At 37.9% G+C, this 21,635-nt stretch overlaps 1 protein-coding gene across 1 annotated transcript in view; it reads left to right on the top strand.

The window, feature by feature from the left end:
* The window catches only part of ANKRD55 (ankyrin repeat domain 55), a gene marked incomplete at both ends in the record, with an annotated part of 53,789 nt that extends 34,191 nt beyond the window's left edge, over window positions 1-19,598 (top strand). The window contains 4 exons of the mRNA XM_081316395.1: window positions 4,140-4,307; window positions 6,591-7,243; window positions 8,618-8,719; window positions 19,312-19,598. Of these exons, the coding sequence (XP_081172521.1) occupies window positions 4,140-4,307; window positions 6,591-7,243; window positions 8,618-8,719; window positions 19,312-19,598 (1,210 nt within the window). The remainder of the gene's footprint in view (window positions 1-4,139; window positions 4,308-6,590; window positions 7,244-8,617; window positions 8,720-19,311) is intronic.
* Between the last annotated feature and the right edge of the window lie 2,037 nt (window positions 19,599-21,635).

Genomic DNA, 21,635 nt, shown 5'->3' with positions numbered 1-21,635 from the left:
CTTGCTAGCATCCCACACCATATCCATAGAGGTACCTTTGTTCATATTAGTTTCAAAAAAATCCTTCATCCGCTGTTTACATTCTTCCACATTTCTCTGATTTCTAAACAAATTCTCATTTACGCGCCATGAGCGCCTGTCTCTTTTCTCCTTATCAATCTCTAACCAAACTGGACTATGATCAGAGATAGTTCTTGCACAAATCTTCACCTTTTTAGTCCTCAAAAAAAAGTCATTAGTCACCAAAATAAAATCAATCCTCGAAAAAGATTGATGTCTATCAGAATAAAAAGTATAATCCTTCTCCTGCAAGTGTCTCTCACGCCAAATATCTCGCAGTTCCAAGTCATCCTTCATTTCAAAAAAAGATTTAGGCAGTCTAGCATGACTTGGAATGCGCTTAAAAGCTCCAGCCTTATCCATCTGTACATCCAAAACACCATTCCAGTCCCCCATAAAAATAAAAGATTTATAATCCAACTGGGTAAGCTTTGTATGAAGTAAACTAAAAAAGTCAGCCTGTTGTTGTTGTTGATTAGGGGCGTACAGACCAACTAAAAGCGTCTTTTTGCCTTCTAGCAACAAGTCTATCAGTACATATCTTCCATGCTTGTCTGCTTCAATTAAGTCCGCTGTTATAGCACTTTTAATATAAACAACCACTCCATTTTTCTTATTCATTGCAGAGGCAACAAAGTGCGTACCCAGTCTTGAGTTCAATAAAAGCTTTTGGTCCATAGCCCTAATATGCGTTTCTTGCAAACATATAACATCTATCTTGAATTGTTTTAAATATTGAAAAACTTTCTTTCTCTTCTGTGGTGAATTTAGTCCATTAACGTTCCAAGTCAAAAATTTAGTTGCCATGCATATCCTCCCAAAGCTCTTGAAGCACTGCTTTGATAGGACTATCTTCTTTAGGCCGTGCTCCTCCCACTGCTTGGCTATGAGTACGTTGTGAAGATTCCGAAGACTTTTGCTGGTCTTGTTCTTTTATTTTCTTTGCTCGTTTTAAAGCAGCACGCGTTACCCTTTGCTCTCTAGGATCATCCAAAGAAGCTATAGCTTGATCTCCTCCAGCACCGTTTTCCTCTACTTCAACCTCTTGATGTTCTCCCTCTCCAGATCCCTTTGCAGCTTCCAGAAGTGTTAATGGGGTTGCTTTTAAAACGTTATTATAGAAATCACGCGCTTGCTTCACAGTAATCAGCCGATACCTTTTACCTTCATACATCACCATCAACCCATCTGGAATCTCCCATCTGAACCTTATATCTCGTTGCTTGAGCTCTTGCACAAGAAATGTGAAGTCTTTCCTTTTCCTTAAAATCTTTGGAGGAATTTCTTTTAAAACCAAGACTTCTTGATCAGCAATCACAACTTTAGCATCATAGGCAGCTTGTATAACTTCATCTCTAATTTCTCTTTTTGCAAAGTAGACCACCACATCTCTAGGCAGCTTTCTCTGTCTAGCAATCCATGAATTCACACGGAACACTTTATCCATAGCTCCTCTTATTTCAGATGCTGGCTGATTCAATACCACTTCGAGAGCCTCAGAAATCAGCTGCTTTAAATCTTCCTTAATATTCTCTTTTAAGCCTCTGATTCTAACAGCAAACTGCATCTGGTAATATTGAGCAAGACTTAATTCCCTTTCCATTTTGTCTCTTAAATCTTCATTCTCCCGTACTTTTGCTTCTAATATGGCATTCTTTTGAGTCAAGTCATCCACTTTTTCATCCAAATCATCCACACATTCCGCCACTTTATGCACTGAAGACAAAATGTCTACCTTCATCACGCTGCACTTCTGTTCCATCCTCTCTTCTATTCTCTCCTCCAGTTTCTCCAATTTCTCCTCCATCTGTGCAAATTTATCACCCATTGATTGATTAATTGATTCCAAAAGTTTATCCAGAGCATCTCGTAAGTCCTTCGGTGTCAATACATCAGGAGGGTGCAACGCCTGTAATGATGATTGTTGCACCGGAGAAGATCCACCACTCCGAAGAGTTTTAGGGGGAGGTTTAGCCGCCATCTTTTACTTTCACTTGTGACGCACTTTCACTTAAAGTTTAAAAAATCCATCAAGCTCGAGAGTAAAATAAAATAATCCTCTTCACCTTTTCCTCTTGTACCGCTCTGCCTGCTCCTTTTAATCCATAGTCCTTTCTTCAGGCAGGGGTGGTCGCAGACGCCTGGCTCTGCTCCAAGAAATCCAGAGCAGAGACGCCGGCCAGCTGGGAGCAACCCAGGCTTCGGGGGAGTTCAATCCTTCAGCCGCCCAAGCTGCAAGCTCAGGCGGCCCCGGAGAACTCTACCCCTACCTGGGGCCTCACTCCCTCCTCTTCTCCCGAGGAGGGGGCTTCAAATTCGCCCGAACAGCTGATCGGCGCTGTTTCGGGCGAAAAAACACTCAGCTGAGCCGCGGGCAGCCCGGGAAGGCTGTCTCCGTCGCCGCGGAGCCACCGGAAGTCCGACATATTAAGTCAGATAAAGTAGGAGGCCTCTCTTCCAAAACTGGGATTACAGGGAATGGGAAGGGCTTGTAAATGTCGTCTAAAACATGGTGAGCAACTGGCAGCCCCTTTCCAAGAACCCTGTCAAGTTCAAACGTTGGGAGGAAGTTTTCCTTTCCTGCATCCTGCTGATTGTCAGAAAATATAGAAGGGAAAAGTAATGTGAAAATGGGAACAAAGGAGCCTCTCAGAAGGAAGGGGTTATCTCCACTGATTTTTCGCTCTAGTCCTACTCCCTGTGGGTGTTAGCTTTACCTTCTGTGCAATCTTTCTCCCCAAGGAAAAGAGGTCCTTAATAGGAAAAAATGCTGCAGAGCAGTGCATCTATCCAGGTCAGAGGTCCCCAACCTTTTGGGCATCAGGAACCGGTTATGCGGAGAGAGGTTTTTCCATGGACTGGAGGGGGGGGCGTGGTTTTGTGTACTGCCTGCTTTCCTTGCTTGGGCGGACCAGTTGCTGGCATGTCGCAGGCCGGTACTGTTCCACGGACTCGGGGTTGGGGACCCCTGATCTAGGTGATCTTTAGCTCTAGCATTCTCATTTTATAACTTTCCCCTTGTTATCAATTGAAGGATTGCAGTACTAAAACTAATAGTGAATTTTATTTCTGCGTTTTTAAATGAAAAATCACAGAAAAACAATTTGGGATTTTTGTGTTTTGTATATAAGAAGAAGATGAATACTTGGACAACACAATGTAGAACAATTTAATTTTTGATTTTCAAAATAATAAAGTTCAGATATGTAGTGTGAATTATTTGGAAACTGAAAAGCTAAGCTAGTATAGACCTGGCCATTCACTTGGATGGAAAATACTGCAAGCCCTGAATAGTTTATGATACAGTAAAGGAAATATTTTTATTTAAATTATCAGATTGAGAAATTGCACTCAGTTCATACTGGGAATTCAAAATTCAAGTATTGGCATATGTGGTAAAATATTAATATTGATACAAAATCCTACTGACCAGTGCCAAATTATATCAGAATGGGAAGCCTCTCAACATAAGTTGTTGTATTAAATAAACTTGAGGTTTAAAAGAGTTAATTTAACTCTTTTGAATCAGAACAACTACATGGAGGCTATCAGAGTAAAACAATGAGGCAATTCACATGCAATTGTTAAAAAAGATTTTGACCTCACTGCTCCCAAGAAACCTGTTTTATAGGCTGGGGTAAGCTGTATTGTTGCCATTTGTCTCTGACATGCCTGTGCATTTAAAGGAACTGGTACTATGTGCCAAGGTGAAACTTTGAAAGAGCTTAATCATCTCAACAGATTAATTTAAGCTGGCCATGTAAATATATGAAAGACTTCTAGAGATCTTTTTGTCTTTAAATCAAGAAAGGCTTAGTTAATCACAGCTATCAGAAGTTCCATATATTAACTGACCTGGCAGAATGGAAGAATGAATTAAATCCCATGTAGGGCCAAGTCTGTTTATGGCTAATATTAATCCCCTTGAATTTTACATGGTCAATTAACACTCTTTAAGAATTTTGGTGACACAGAAACTACCCTGCATGTTAATGAAAACAATACCGATTTTCTTACCTAATTCTGAATTTAAACTGCCCATTACTGTATGGATTTTTCTTTACTTATTTTTTCATTAGGACACCTTTGCATTGGGCTGCAGCTGCAGGAAAATCTGACTGTGTTAAGACTCTGCTACAACTGGGGGTGGAAAGCAGCTCCAGGGATATCAATGAGAATACACCTCTATCGTATGCCATCTATTGTGGACACACAGCATGCATTGCACTGCTCTCTCAAGCAAACAGGTAGAGTCTTTCCTTTATAATAAACTAGATTCAAATTTTTCAATTCAGAGTTGGAGGTCTTCTAGTCCAACCCCCTGCTCAGGCAGGAAACCTTATACCATTTCAGACAAATGGTTGTCCAGGCTCTTCTTAAAAACGTCCAGTGATGAAGCACCCACCACTTCTGAAGGCAAGTGTTCCACTGGTTAATTGTTCTCACTGTTAGGAAGTTTCTCCTTAATTCCAGGTTGCTTCTCTCCTTAATTAATTTTTATCCATTGTTTCTTGTCCTGCTGCTTTAGAAAATAAGTTGACCCCCCTCTTTTTTGTGGCAGCCCTTCAAATACTGGGATACTGCTACCTTATCAGCCCTAGTCCTTCTTTTCTCTAGACTAGCCATACCCAAATCCTGCAATTTTTTTCATATTCATATTGCTGAATATGAGCATATTGCTGAGTATGAATATATTCAAACTGCTGAATATGAGCATTCTGCAATTTATCAATGACTGATTATGCTTTCATGGAGGATCATTGTAAGCTACCATGCAATGTACATATTAAATGTTTTTTTCCTATTTCTGTATTCAAAGTGGATATCCCAGGCTATATCCATCATAGCTATACCAAAATATTTTAATGCCTGGCCCAAATGAATTTTCTTTCAGAAAGAAAATTCTATAACTCATGAACAGAACTTCCTGTTGTTATATCTTGGGAAGAGGTTCTGTTAAGTACTTTGTGCAGAAAGTTGGAAACTATACATCCTTTTTAAAGTACTTTCTTGGTTTGCTTCTTCTATTCTGTATTCTACTGTTGATACCACCATGTTTTACAGCTTTGAGTATAATATAGCAGAGATATCCAAACTTTTTGGGGCCACAGAAACTATTAGTTTAAAAAAATATGGAAAGTTTTAGTGCTAAAAAAATGGCCATTCCCCACCCTTATTCTCCACCTGAAACCACATTAAATTCTGCAAAACAGTTTGAAAAATCCTGTTATACTGTATACAACCAATGACTCTAACTAGGAATATGAAACCGGCATCAGTTGATCATTATATTTCATAGCTGTTTAGGACACATTTTAAATTAGGTTCAGAACAAATATAATAAATTGCAGTTTAGAAGATAGCATTTTTTAAAGTATTAAAAGCACTTCAATAAATCAATATTTGCTGGTATACATACACATGCACGCACACATATAACCTTGCAGTACCTGATCAAATAGATATATCAGCTTTTAGTAGGACTTTAAAAGATTTGAAAAATTTATTTAACTTGGCAATTGAATGGCGCAGCTAAAAAATAATTTTTTGCATTAGTTTTCTCTAATTTTCTGAACGCTAAACGTGTCTTACTCCAGTTAATAAGTATAATCAGCATTATATCCTGGGTTGTAAAATTCAACAGTGGAAATTTTTATTTTATTTAATTTGTATCTCATCTTTACTGTTTTACAAATAACTCAAGGCAGCGAATATATCTTTCCTCCACCTATTTAAGCACAGGCTTAACAGTGTGGAACTGAGCTTAAATGCTGGTTTGTTCACGTTTGCCTTCAGCCATGGGAACTCACAGTTGTTTTCTCTCACCTCAACTTACATTAAAGATTGTTGTGAGAAAAAAATGCATGTTTATATGTATGATACTGTCAGGACCCACTTCAACTAATCACCCAAGAAAGCAGAACTCAGCTTAAGGTGAAAAGGCACAATATAAATCTAATTAATTAATTAATTAAATTAGCTAAAATATATTACTTAGGGTGACGTTACTTTAAAAAAAGCTAAAACAAGAATCCCGTGAAAGCATTATATGGGTACTATGAAATTAAAATTAATTCTCTATGCAGAATCACAATATTATGTTTATCTGGTAGCTACTTAGCTGCTAAGGCAGTTCAAGATTCTCTTTACACCTAATATTTATTTGCCCACATTTTATGAAGATTAGATGAAAGAGATTTGCCTATGATTTTGTTACTTCTTTTGATGACCTCTCCTTTTTCCTGATAACATCTTTTAAAATATTGTAAAATATTGTATTTCTATACGTTATTTTATACTTGGTAAAGTGCTTCCAGCTGTACGTACTGTACTTTTATATGAATGTTGTAAAATCAGTATCAGTACACACACACACACATGCCCACACATGCACATATACATACATACATACATACTGACACTAAAGATCTTTGGAGAAGGAATTTCATTTCTAATAACCCCAAATATTAATCTATGGTCCTAACAATAAAATTCCAATGTTGATACAATCTGCTTTTCTTTCTTTAAAGACCTGAGCTACTTCATCACATTTCCTCCCAGAACAATAAATTATCAAAGAAGGAAGGAAGATTCAGCATGCTTAACCAAATCTTCTCCTCTAAAAAGAAAAAAGGGGACTGGAAAGTCAATTTGAAGGAGAAGAAAAGAGACAGATCCCAGAGAGAAGAGACCTCAGAAGTAGATGAGATTATCACCACATTTGATTGCATAATGGATTCCAGCTTTGATGGCTCATCTAAGGAGTACATGAAAGCTATTGACCTCAAGAAAAGAAATGCAGACGTCAAGAAATACCTCATTTCAGAAAACAATACACCAGATTGCAGTGGCTTTCCACCAGTCAGAACAGAAAGTCTCCCACCCATAACTGTGAGTCATTCTTTTTTAACAACTTCTCTCACTACAATCTCCAGCATGAATATGGATAATGATTTTGCAACTTGGTCTCAAAAAAGCAGAAGTGAACATGATTTGTCAAGCCAAAGAACCAGCCAACAAGCTTTTGACAGCCCTTGGAAAATTGACAAAAACCAAACACCCACATATAGACTCTGGATGTCTGTGCCTTCCGATAATAAACTGATAGAAGGATTGTTTCCAAACAGATCCCATCATGTGGTATGTCCTCCCCATCTTCCCCATCTGCCTAATTTGTCACCAGGTAATTTTTTCCACACTATGTTTATTTAGTGTGAGCTAAAGGAATTCTGGGTATGCTGAAAATAATTGTATCATAATATATAGTAGTTTCCAGAATGAAATATCCAAATCTATGCGGAAGAGTGATTCTTCCCTTAAGAAATAGGAATGAACTCAGTTTCCAAAGGGGCTTATGCAGTAGATTTTTTTCAGACAACTATCAACCATGGTCCCTTTTGGTCCTTAAAAACACATACCTGTATATCTGCCCACACAATGCACTGTCACCAGGAAAGCATGGTTTATTCAATAATGATCATTATATTGGTTTATAAATTATCAATTTGTAAGGAACAAGTCAAACTACAGAACACACAGAATGTCAGAATCCATTTATATCATATTCATAAATGTATGTTTAAAACATTATTCCATGGATTCTGCCATCTCCCGAAGAGGAGGAAACGGATGTGTATTGAACCGGTATTAGGCATTTCAAAGGAAAAGAGAAGCCTTTTGAACTGGGGAAACAAAAGGGGTGCCTAGCATCTGGCTTGTGTCACAGAAGGGAGCAATAAACATAAAAGGTCCTAAGTTCCTTTTTCCCACGAGAGGGATGATACGAGGTAAATGATGGGGGACTGACCAAATGGGGTTAAGGGGGGTTAAACCGGGAACTCTTTATAAGGGTTTAGTTCATGGAAAATAATAAGTCCTGTCTTGTATTCCTACAACCAAGCATGCCATAGTAAAGATTCTTTTTGGACTAGATTTGACTCCAAGAGTTTTGTCTTCCTAAGACGTGGTTTGGGGTGGGTCCTGACACAGAACTAAATAAATTGCAGTATACTGTAGGTTACTAGTATATATATGAATTAGCCATCTCTTTAAGGCTCTCAGAATAGAAATAAAATGAGAACAGTTTCATGGTTTCACATGAAATTCAGATAAACTAACTTTAGTATTATTATATTTTCCAGGTACTGATAAAAGATAAAACAATTTTCTCAGATTTTTAATATTTTTATATGATTCTTTAGTTTGTATGGAGTACAGCATGAATTATTGAGTTTAATTTAAAACAAAAATCTTCTTTAGGAGATACCCAGCAATTTCAGCTTCTGAAAACAGCCCTGGTTTTTTTTACTGTTGTAAGGATTAAATGCAGGATTAAATAAACTTTTGCAACTGTTAGGAAAGCAATGTCTTGTACCAGCCTCTATTAAGTATATATTCTTTATACAGGGTGATCATACTTTGCACTAATCATATGCTATGTGGACATAGAGAATGAATATGGATTCTCCAATCTATTCTCAGTCCCATTCATATATTGTTTTCTATGTCTTTTCAAAGGAAACTTATTTAAGTGTGTGTATAATACTTCCTTTTGTAGGGAAAACATTTCAGCGTACCACTTTAGAACTTCCTAGTGTAAAATCCCTAACAGCTGTAAGGAACAACTTGGCCCCCATAGTAAAACACGATGATCAGAAAGGTAAGAACAATGGGATAAGATCTTTTCTTTTTAAGGTTTCTAAGTTTTCCCTTAATGCAGAAAATATATTATATAGATGATATAAAATATTATACCTTTGCAGAGCTGCCCTTTTTTTTACTATTAGAAAATGGTCTATGACAGTGCAGGTCTTCTGCATTCATCACTTGCAGTAATTGACCACCTCAAGCCTATCATTATGTACTTTCAAGAGGAGGATACAAAGGTTTGTGCATACAACATGTGTAGCAAATTATTGTTGATTCAGTCAACTTCTGACTCTGCAGGATCCAATCTGGGTCAGTCTAATACTTCTGACTCTGGACCCAGAAGACATCATTTCTCCAAGACTATCTTCTGGGTTGTTGTTTTTTTAAAAAAATCTTATGCTTATGTCTTTACTGTTAATATGTAGTACTTTGACTCTTGTCAGTCTCTTTTTCAATGGTCTTTGATTTGTTCAAGGTTTTGTCAACAATTTGCCCTTTGCTTTTGTTTACATCATTTATATCAGTTACCAATAGTTTATCATTCATACAAGGACAATGAAAGCTCTACAGAGACACTTGCAATATGTCTTTCATACATATTCTACAATATGTATGAGATTCTAGAAAGAGTACAGAAAAGTGCAACAAAGATGATTAGAGGTCTGGAGGCTAAAACATACAGGGAACGGTTGCTGGAATTGGGTATGTCTAGTTTAATGAAGAGAAGGACTAGAGGTGACATGATAGCAGTGTTCCAATATCTCAGGGGCTGCCACAAAGAAGAGGGAGTCAAGCTATTCTCCAAAGCACCTGAAAGCAGGACAAGAAGCAACGGATGGAAACTAGTCAAGGAGAGAAGCAACCTAGAACTAAGGAGAAATTTCCTGACAGTTAGAACAATTAACCAGTGGAACAACCTGCCTCCAGAGGTGGTGAATGCTCCAACACTGGAGGTTTTTAAGAAGAGACTGGACAGCCATTTGCCTGAAATGGTATAGGGTTTCCTGCCTGAGCAGGGGGTTGGACTAGATGACCTCCAAGGTCCCTTCCGACTTCTTCTTCTTCTTCTTATTATTATTATTATTATTATTATTATTATTATTATTATTATTATTATTATTATTATTATTATTATTATTATTATTATTATTATTATGGGAACCTGGTTTTTCCTATTGATCTGAGACAATTCCCAGATACTTCAGCATTATAGTGTCTGTGAACAGTGCATGCTTCTAAAAATTTGATAATTAGGTTCTTTGGGTAGTGCTATGACATGCAAGGGATGCAGTGGCTCAGTGGGTTAGGACGCTGAGCTTCTCAATCAGAAAGTCGGCAGTTTGGCGGGTCAAATCCCGAGTGCCGCGTAACAGAGTGAGCGCCTGTTACTCGTCCCAGCTTCTGCCAACCTAGCAGTTCAAAAGCACGTAAAAATGCAAGTAGAAAAATAGGGACCACTACAGTGGGAAGGTAACAGTGTTCCGTGTGCCTTTGGCATCTAGTCATGCCGGCCACATGACCATGGAGATGTCCTCAGACAAGCGCTGGCTCTTCGGCTTTGAAATGGAGATGAGCACCGGCCCCTTTACCTTATGACATGCAAGATGGGGCTTTTATTGCAATTATTTATTAGGAAGGTGCAATTAAGATATCTTCTAGTAAGAATATCAAAAGTGAATACTGAAACAGAAAGATAGAGGTAACCCTCAACTTACGACCACAGCTAGCATCAAAACTTCCATCGCTAAATGAGTATTCATTATAACTTATGACCTATTATTTGCTGTTTATATGTACACTGTGAGCTTAGGCACCAGAGACAAATTCCTTGTGTGTATGATCACACTTGGCCAATAAAGTCTTCTATTCTGTTCTGTTCTGTTGTGTTCCGTTCCAATTCTATTCTGTTCTATGAATTACACCAATTTTATTATCTTTTTTTGCTGCGGTCATTAAACAAATCAACACAGTTATTAAATGAATCACACAGTCATTAAGTGAATCCAGCTTTCCCCATTGATATTGCCTGTAAGAAACCAGCTGGGTAGGAGACAAATTATGTGAGCCCCCAGGACACTGCAACCATTGTAAATACATGCTGGTTGCCATGTCCCTGAATTTTGATCACATGACTGCAAGCATGCTGCAAAATAGTAAATGTGAGGACTGGGTGTAAGTCTCTTTCTTAAGCACTTTTATAACTTCAAACAGCCACTAAATAAATGATCATAAGTCAAGGACTACCTACAAAATTAAAATCATCAGCATTATTTTAAAATATCTAGTTCTTTTAAAAGAATAGCAGCTAAATGCAGTGTTTCTAGGAGAGAAAATGAGCAATCCAGATCAGGATTATGGCATGCAGTAGAGAGCAAAGTCTTGCATTTTTCTCATGCTATTTTTCTGCCAACTCAGAAACATAGAAAATTGTTATGCAGATAGTCCTCGGTTTACAATAGTTCGTTTAATGACTGTTTGAAGTTACACTGAAAAAGTGACTTATGTTTGTTTTTCACACTTATGACCATTGCAGCATTCCTATGGTCATGTGGTCAAAATTCACAGACTTGGCAACTGATTCATATTTAGGACGGTTGCACTGTCCCTGAGTTATGTGATCATCTTTTGTGACCTTTTGACAAGCAAAGTCAATTTGGAAGACAGATTCATTTAACAACCCTGTTACTAACTTAACAACTGCAGTGATTCACCTGAAAACTGTGGCAAGAAAGGTCGTAAAATGGAGGAAAATTCACTTAACAAATATCACACTTAGCAACAGAAAATTTGGGCTCAATTGTGGCTGTAAGTCAAGGACTACCTGTACTGAGCAGAGACTGGTCCATCTACTTCCATGTTGACTCCATGCTGGCTAGGAAATTCAATCCATATGGAAGTGCCCTAGTAAGTAATAAGAGATTATAAATCATCCTGTGATTTTTATAGCTAAACATATATTACAAGGCACATCTCAAATTATAACATTTAATCCATTCACTGGATTAAAACATCCAACACTGTTCTTGAAAATGAGCCTGTTAGCTGCATTTTTATGCAAATGTTAAATTGATAATCACTTGAGAAAATACATTTGCATGTACTTTGCATGACTCTGTAGGTATTCCTCACAATTTTTTTTTTATTGAAAAGTTTTAAAATACAGTTTTCCTTTAAAAAACCCCCCTTCCCCCTCCCTCCTCCCCCCACCACCCCCCCTCCCCCCTCCCTCCTTCCCCCCTACCTCCCCCCCTCCCCCCCTCCCCCCCCGACTTCCCAGAGCTAAATACAAGGTATATATAAAAAAAAAGCAATCATAAACAACCATATACTAACAACTATAAATTCTAAAATCCATCACTCTCTAGCTTATATAGGATAAAACAAACCTTAGCATTATTAAATATATATAAAAAACTAAAATAGAAAAAGAAAAAAGAAAACGAAAGAAGACTTATTCGAATGCTACATAAAACTTCTTAACCCTATACTTGTTCTGGATAAACTCAATCCATTTTCTCCATTCCATAATATAACGTTCTTGCGAATGATCTTTCAAATAGGCCGAAATCTTCGCCATCTCTGCCAGGTCGGAAACCTTTAAAGTCCACTCTTCTATGGTCGGCAGTTCCTCTTTCTTCCAGTATTGGCCTATCAAAAGTCTTGCCGCCGTAATTAAGTTCAACATCAGCTTGGTGTCCACAACTGTAGCGTCTGCAATTATTCCCAACAGAAAAAGTTGCGGACAAAACTTTATCCTCTGTTTAAGAATCTTCTGCATATTCCACCAGACTTTTATCCAGAAAGCCTTAACCTTCTTACATGTCCACCATATGTGAAAGTATGTTGCATCTTCCTCACCACACCTCCAACATTTAGGCTGATAATTCGGATACATACTTGCAAGCTTTTTAGGATCTAGATGCCATCTATAAAACATTTTGTAAAAATTCTCTCTTAGATTTTGAGCTTGAGTAAATTTTACGTTCCTCACCCAAATCTTTTCCCACATGTCCATTGAGATAACTTCCAGGATGTTTTGGGCCCATTTTATCATACAATCCTTAACAAGCTCTGTTTCTGAGTCAATCTCTATCAATGCAAGATATATCCGTTTAATATGTGCTGATCCCTGATTTCTAATCTGCTTTATCAAGTTTTCATCAGTCATTGTAAATCCATTTTTCTGGTCTTCTTTCCACCTGGCCTGTAGTTGAATATATTGAAACCAAGTATGAACAACCTTCTCTTCTCGCAAGAGGCTATATGATTTCAAACACCAAACATTCCTTTCGAAATTTAAAATCTCCTTGTACGTAGTCACGTCATGTTTGAAACCAGCATGTATATTTTCTATTGCGTGTTTTGGAATTGCCCACAATGGTATCTTGCTGCTTAGCTTATGTCTATACTTCTTCCAAACTCTCAGCAATGCCTGTCTTAAAATATGAATCCTAAACACAGTATCTACCTTCTTATCATACAACAAATATGCATGCCAGCCAAACAACAAGTCATGGCCCTCAAGATTTAATAACCTCGATTGCGTCAAATTAATCCAATCACTTATTCCTACTAATGCAGCAGCTTCATAATATAATTTAAAATTAGGCAATTTAAGGCCACCTCTCTCACGAGTATCCTGCATAATCTTAAGTTTAACTCGTGGCTTTTTCCCTGCCCACACAAATTTATTGATACCACGCTGCCATTCCTCCAAATTAGAATCTTTCTTAAGAATCGGTATCATTTGAAATAAAAATAAAAATTTGGGCAGGACATTCATTTTCACTGCTGCAATCCGTCCCAACAAAGACAATTGCAATTTTTGCCAACTCTCCAATTCTTTTTGAATTTTCCCCCATAGTTTTTCATAATTATTTTTATATAGCTTTGTATTAGAGGGCGACAAAATCACCCCCAGATATTTAACCCTCTTAACAATCTCAAATCCAGTTAATCCTTCTAAGAGAGCCTTCTGTGAAATTGTCATATTTCTAGCCAAAATTTTAGTTTTCTGTGTATTTACTTTAAATCCAGAAACCTTCCCATATTGCGTTATTATCTCCATCAGGTCCACAACAGAGTTCTCTGGCTGGGTCACTGTAACAACCAGATCATCTGCAAATGCTCTCAATCTATAATCCTGATCTCCAACTTGTATCCCCTTAATTTTTTCCGAGCTCCGAATCTTAGCCAATAGTATCTCTAATGTTAACACAAATAACAAGGGCGATAACGGACACCCTTGCCTTGTGCCCTTCTCAATATTACATACTGCCGTCAGGCTATTGTTAACTATAATGCGGGCAGATTGTTTTTGATATAACGCCCTAATCGGCTGTAAAAAATTTTCCCCAAAATCCATTTTATCTAAAACTTTCAACAAAAATTGCCAATTCAATTGATCAAAGGCCTTTTCAGCATCTAAAAAGATTAGCGCTGCAGAGATCTGGTTGTGCCTTTCCAAAAACTCTAACACGTCAACTATATGTCTCACATTATTTTTCATTTGCCTACCACTAATAAACCCCGTTTGATCACCATGAATCACCTGTTGCAGAACCCTCATCAGTCTATTAGCCAAAACCTTAGCAAATATCTTATAATCTGTATTTAAAAGCGATATCGGTCTATAATTTTTAACTTGAGTAGCATCCTGGTCTTCCTTCGGAATCAAAGAGATAAAAGCTGTTTTCCAAGACGGTGGCACCTTTCCCCCCCTCTGAATTGTCTGAAACAGTTCCTTTAACGGCTTTATCATCTCAAATTGTAAATTTTTATAGTAGGCCGCAGTCAAGCCATCCGTGCCTGGCGCTTTATCCACCTTCAGTTCTTTAATTGCTGTAAGAATTTCTTCTTCTGTAATCAATTGATTAATCCCCTCTTTTTGTACTTGCGTAAGAACTGGAATTCTAGCATTCTCCAGATATATATCGATATCTTTTACATTAATTTCCTCTTTAGTATATAATTTCGAGTAAAAATCCACAAAAGCATCCTTAATAAGATTCTGTTGAAACACAACCCTACCTTTATACTCAATCTTGTCTATATTAGAGGCCCTTTGTTTTTTCCTCAGTCTATAAGCTAACCATCTGCCTGGTTTATTGGCGTTGCAAAAAGTATTGTGCCTAGCAAACCGCAGATTGGTTGCCACTTGATCTGCCATTAATTTATCAAATTGTCCTCTTAGCAGTCTAATAGCCTCCTTAAGCTTCACATCCTCTGGATTCAAAATCAAAGCCTTTTCTTTTTCCTTTATTTCATTCTCCAGTTCTTTCCTTCTAGATTCCACTGCACGTCTATGTCTATTATTCATATATATCAACACCCCTCTCATATAGGCCTTGCTAGCATCCCAAACCATGTCCATAGAGGTACCTTTATTCATATTAATCTCAAAAAAATCCTTCATCCTCTGTTTACATTCTTCCACATTTCTCTGATTTCTAAACAAATTCTCATTTACACGCCACGAGCGCCTGTCTCTTTTCTCCTTATCAATCTCCAACCAAACTGGACTGTGGTCAGAAATAGTTCTTGCACAAATCTTCACCTTTTTAGTTCTCAAAAAAAAATCATTAGTCAACAAAATAAAATCAATCCTCGAAAAAGATTGGTGTCTATCAGAATAAAAAGTATAATCCTTCTCCTGTAAGTGTCTCTCACGCCAAATATCTCGCAATTCCAGGTCATCCTTCATTTCAAAAAAAGATTTAGGCAGTCTAGCATGACTTGGAATGCGCTTAAAAGCTCCAGCCTTGTCCAACTGTACATCCAAAACACCATTCCAGTCTCCCATAAAAATAAAAGATTTATAATCCAACTGGGTAAGCTTTGTGTGGAGTAAACTAAAAAAATCAGCTTGTTGTTGGTTAGGTGCATATAATCCAACTAAAAGCGTCTTTTTACCTTCTAACAACAGCTCAATCATAACATATCTTCCATGTTTATCTGCTTCAATTAAGTCTGCTGTTAAGGCACTTTTAACATAAACAACCACTCCATTTTTCTTATTCTCTGCAGAGGCAACAAATTGCGTACCCAGTCTCGAGTTCAATAAATGCTTTTGATCCAGAAGTCTAATATGCGTTTCTTGCAAACATATAACATCTATCTTAAATTGTTTTAAATATTGAAAAACTTTCTTCCTCTTCTGCGGTGAATTTAGTCCATTAACATTCCAGGTTAAAAATTTAGTTGCCATGCATATCCTCCCAAAGCTCTTGGAGCACAGCTTTGATAGGACTAAGTTCTTTAGGCCGTGCTCCTCCCACAGCTTGACTATATGTACGTTGTGAAGAATCTGAGGACTTTTGCTGATCTTGTTCTTTTATTTTCTTTGCTCGTTTTAAAGCAGCACGCGTTACTCTTTGCTCTCTAGGATCATCCAGAGAAGTTGTAACTTGATCTCCTCCAACACCACTTTCCTCTGTTTCATCCTCTTGATGTTCTCCTTCTCTCGATCCCTTTCCAGCTTCCAGAAGTGTTAATGGGGTTGCTTTTAAGACATTATTGTAGAAATCATGCGCTTGCTTCACAGTAATCAGCCGATACCTTTTACCTTCATGCATCACCATCAGCCCATCTGGAATCTCCCATCTGAACCTTATATCTCTTTGCTTGAGCTCATGCACGAGAAATGTATAGTCCTTCCTTCCCCTTAAAATCCTTGGAGGAATTTCTTTTAAAACCAAGACTTCTTGTTCAGCAATCACCACTTTAGCATCATAGGCAGCTTGTATAACTTGATCTCTAATCTCTCTTTTTGCAAAATAAACCACCACATCTCTAGGCAATTTTCTCTGTCTGGCAATCCATGAGTTTACCCGAAACACTTTATCCATAGCTGCTCTTATTTCAGATGCTGGCTGCTTTAATACCACTTCAAGAGCCTCAGAAATCAGCTGCTTTAAATCTTCTTTAATATTCTCTTTTAAACCTCTGATTCTGACAGCAAACTGCATCTGGTAATATTGGGCTAGACTTAACTCCCTTTCCACTTTTTCTCTTGCATTTTCATTCTCCCGTGCTTTTACTTCTAATATAGCATTCCTTTGAGCCAGATCATCCATTTTTTCATCTAATTCTTCCACACATCCCGCCACTTTATGCACTGAAGACAAAATGTCTACCTTCATCACGCTGAACTTCTGTTCCATCCTCTCTTCCATTCTCTCCTCCAATTTCTCCAATTTCTCCTCCATCTGTGCAAATTTATCACCCATTGATTGATTGATTGATTCCAAAAGTTTATCCAGAGCATCTCGTAAATCCTTCGATGTCAGCACTTCAGGAGGGTGTAATGCCTGTAGTGATGATTGTTGCACCGGCGAAGATCCACCGCTCCGAAGAGTTTTAGGGGGAGGTTTCGCCGCCATCTTTTAGTCCTCAGTTATGACGCACTTTCACTTAAAGTTTAAAAAGTCCAAAAAGCTAGAGAGTATAGTAAAATAATCCTCTTGACCATTACCTCTTGTACCGCTCTGCCTGCTCCTTTAAATCATAGTCCTTTCTTCAGGCAGGGATGGTTCGCAGACGCCTGGCTCTGCTCCAAGAAGTTCAGAGCAGAGACGCCGGCCAGCTGGGAGCAACCCAGGCTTCGGGGGAGTTCAATCCTTCAGCCGCCCAAGCTCCAAGCTCAGGCGGCCCCGGAGAACTCTACCCCTACCTGGGGCCTCACCCCCTCCTCTTCTCCCGAGGAGGGGGCTTCAATTTCGCCCGAACAGCTGATCGGCGCTGTTTCGGGCGAAAAAACAAACAGCTGAGCCGCGGGCAGCCCGGGAAGGCTTTCTTCGGCGCCGCACCGCCACCGGAAGTCCCTCACAAATTTTTAACATAGTTAAATCTGAAGCATTCAGAAATATTTCATATCCTTCACAGCCAAGGCAGGAATGGAAGAAAAAGGGTTGCAATGGCATTTTCTGTAGAGACAACCAAACTGAAATTCATTTAGTGATTATATGATTTTGAAAGAAACAAAAATAACATTAATTATACAGGTGCAAAATAAATCTACCAGTTGCAGCTGGTAGATCTACCGATGTTAAAAATGTTGCTTTAGTATTCATATATCAGTGAAGAACTATGAACTTTGCTCAGAGATTTAAAGTTCTTAAAGTTCATGAGAGAGAGAGGGAGAGATTAAACCTTCCCAAAAGAAATTCCACAGTAGATCTTCAAAGCCAATTAGATCTTTATTACGGTCATAGACCAGCATAAGGAAATTGGAGTTCAGCGTTAAAAATCATAAAGAATATATCAAGAGTAAAAAAATAAAAATCTAAACAAATTATGATGATATAAAAGATATATGAATTAAAAACTAAAAGAGTATATAAAAATTGAAGATCTAAAACAGGGGTGTCAAACTGCCGGCCCATGGGCCGGATGCGTCATGCTGAAACCGCGCCCACCCCATTGCTGGCAATGGAAAAAAAGTTGCAATATCTCGTGACACATTACGTGACGTTGCGAGTTTGACACCCCTGATCTAAAAGAATCTAAAAGAAGGGAGCCAATAGCTGAGTATGATCATCCACACTTTAGCTTCCACTTTCATGAAGCCTGCCTCTAGTAACAGGATAGCATTAGAGACACAATTAGGATCCTGAAGGGCTGATCTTAAAAATGTGGATTGTGTAAGTTCTAATGGTGCAGAATTGGATAAGGGCCAGCTGGCCATTACAGAGTTTTGTTATTGGCTTGGCTTCAAATAATTTGAATGTTGCAGGTATGTCATGGCCACCTCTTATCTCAAGGTATTTTAGGATGACAGATGAACTCTTCTGTGCCTGTAGTCCCCATGGGCTTTCCTACTGCAGGTAAGATAAAGAACTATCCCTAGGGGTGCAGGTCTGCATGGCAAAAAGTAAAACTGGTAAGAAAAATAAGGACTATAACAAGCAAGGGTCTTGTGGTAGCACAGGCAGTCCTTGACTTATGACCACAATTGAACCCAACATTTCTGTTGCTAAATGAGACAGTTGTTAAGTGAATTTGCTCCATTTTGCGACCTGTTTTGCCGCAGTTGTTAAGTGAATCACCGCAGTTGTTACATTAGTAACATGGTTGCTAACTGAACCTGACTTCCCTACTGACTTTGCTTGTCAGAAAGTAACAAAAAGCGATCACATGGCCTCAGGACACTGCAACCATCATAAATATGAGCCAAGCATCTGCATTTTGATCACATAACCATGTGGATGCCGTGAGTGTAAAAAAACATTCATAAGTCACATTTTCAGTATCGTAACTTTGAATCGTCACTAAACCGACTGTTGTAAGTTGAGGACTATCTGTATGTAATATGCAGTATTCTTGCAGATAAAAATATGGGATCCAATTACCTAATAAGGGGATGGGCTTCTTTAGTTGCATTAAAGCAGAAGTATTATGGAGGGGCTTTAATTTGTTGGTTGGATTTGGTGGCCTAAATAGGTTCGTCCAACTTGTGATTCTGTGTTGCAAGTGCCGCAGCTAAGATTGTTACATGTATTTAGTACAAAATCTACCTTTTTCTTAACTTCAACATTATTCATTTTACACAGTCTGTATTATTTATTATTTGTTTCTGATGTCTCTCTTTGTACTTTCTTTCAGGCCAGCTAACAATCAACCAAATTCCTCAAAGTGCCAAAGAGTTGAAGTTACTGTCCTTAAATTCACTGAGAACTGACACATCTGTTTTGCCACCAACATTTGCTACCAAGTCTGCAAAAGCAAGCCTTTCCCAGATTTATTTTCCATTCTCATTCTTATCCTTGCAATCAACTGAGCCTCTTGGAACTAGCAAAGTCCTGCCAGCCATTCCAAGCCAGAAAGGATCCAGCTTCACGAGTGAAATGCTTGATCAATCACATTGTGATTCACTCAGTGACCATGAATAAAATGAATAAATGAATAAAAAGCACTACAAGTACTAAATGTTTGCTTTCTAATCCACTGCTGGAGGGCTAAAATCAGATATTTATTACTCCAATGTATTGATCCATTTAATTTTATCATGTATTGGGAACATAATACATGGAGAAACAAAGACAAGGAAATGCAACTTCATTTTACTATCTAAATTTTGCTCTAACTGCAAAGTAATCAAACAATACAAGTCTAATAAATCCCAAGAAGTTTCTAAATATGACATTCTAATATATCTGATCAATTAAAGGCCTTTCACCTCTGAAGTGTTGTTGATTTCAGTAGACGTTAAACTTTATTTTCTTTTCAGTACAAATAAGTGGTGTGACATAATGAGAATGAATATTGCTATTTTCTCAATTCTAAATAAGCACCAACTTCAACATGACTTGGTGTTTTATTTCTTCTTCTTGGAACTGTTGGCTATTAGGGCATCTGTGAGTTGAAAACAGGGGTGACATGAAACTAAATAACAGGATTCTTCTTTCAGTAATTTTAATTGCAAAGAAATAATATGCAAAAATCAACAAATACATGTATCTACCCATTTAGGGATTTTCCATACAATCATTTTAAAGGAACATCAGCTAGTCTTATTTATTTTATTTTTTTTATTTTATTTTAATTCCATTTATATCCCGCCCTTCTCCGAAGACTCAGGGCGGCTTACAAGCTTAGCAGTAGCCTTCATTCTATGTATATGCCTGCTTATTAGGGCTTTCACCCCCCCCCCCCAAAGCGGCATTATTACAAAGTCAGCTTAATTGCCCCCAACAATCTGGGTCCTCATTTTACCTACCTCAGAAGGATGGAAGGCATAGTTACATAATGCTCATCTGCACTTTCATGATCATCTACTGCTGCAGTTTCTTTTTTATTTTTTATTTTAATTCCATTTATATCCTGCCCTTCTCCGAAGACTCAGGGCGGCTTACAAGCTTAGCAGTAGCCTTCATTCTATGTATATGCCTGCTTGTTAGGGTTTTTTCACACACACCCCAAGCGGCATTATTACAAAGTCAGCTTTAATTGCCCCCAACAATCTGGGTCCTCATTTTACCTACCTTGGAAGGATGGAAGGCTGAGTCAACCTTGAGCCTGGTGGGACTCGAACCTGCACTAATTGCAGGCAGCTGGTGTTACTTAAGGAGGCATTAGCCCACTGCTCCACCAAGGCTCTTTGCTTCAAAGAATGCATGGCATTCTTAATAACATATGTAATTTATACACCGATATTTAATTCATAAAGACAGAAGTTTTGTAAACAGACTATCAATTGAAAATAGATCTGATGATCACAAAAAGTGAGAAAAAAATCTGTGCATAAAACAGTCTCTGTGTGTGTATGCATACTAGATTCATTCAGGCCTGAATCAATCTGGGTACAATTAGTTCCTCATTTTTCCAACCTTCTGTTATTTTTGTCAGTTTCCCATTTTTTAAGGAAGTATGCATGAAAATCTGTACACAATAGTCACAGTAGGACTGGCCCTGCTTCCGTCTTAGATTATCTGCACTCTAAGCTTCAAGTTGATCATGCACATTTTGGGGTTTTATTATCAATTCTTGCCATGATTGGCAGAAAATTCAGCTTCTAATAGCACTTCCAATAGCACTTAGATTATATACCACTTCATAGTGCTTTACCACACTCTCTAAGGCTAGGGAGTTTACAGAGTCAGCATATTGCCCCCAACAATCTGGGTCCTCATTTTACCAACCTCAGAAGAATGGAAGGCTAATCAATCTTGAGCCAGTCAGAATCAAACTACTGGCAGTGAGGAGAATTAGCCTGCAATATTGCATTCTAACCACTGTGTCACCACAGATCCTAATCATTTTCAGAAATTGCTTGCTAACTATTTTTCAGTTATTAGAAAGCTTTGGATTGATACATTTTACAGTACCAGATGAGTTTCTTTCAGTCCTTAGTGAAAGAAGTTTTAAATACAAGTTTAAGGACTTAAAATAAATTCTGGAATAAACAGCAAAAATGTCATCAGAATTTT

The sequence above is a fragment of the Vipera berus genome, assembly GCF_964194415.1.
Source record: "Vipera berus genome assembly, chromosome: 2".
NCBI classification, from domain to species: domain Eukaryota; kingdom Metazoa; phylum Chordata; class Lepidosauria; order Squamata; family Viperidae; genus Vipera; species Vipera berus.
Note: the sequence above shows the minus strand (reverse complement) of the source record. Positions and strands in the feature narration are given on the sequence as shown.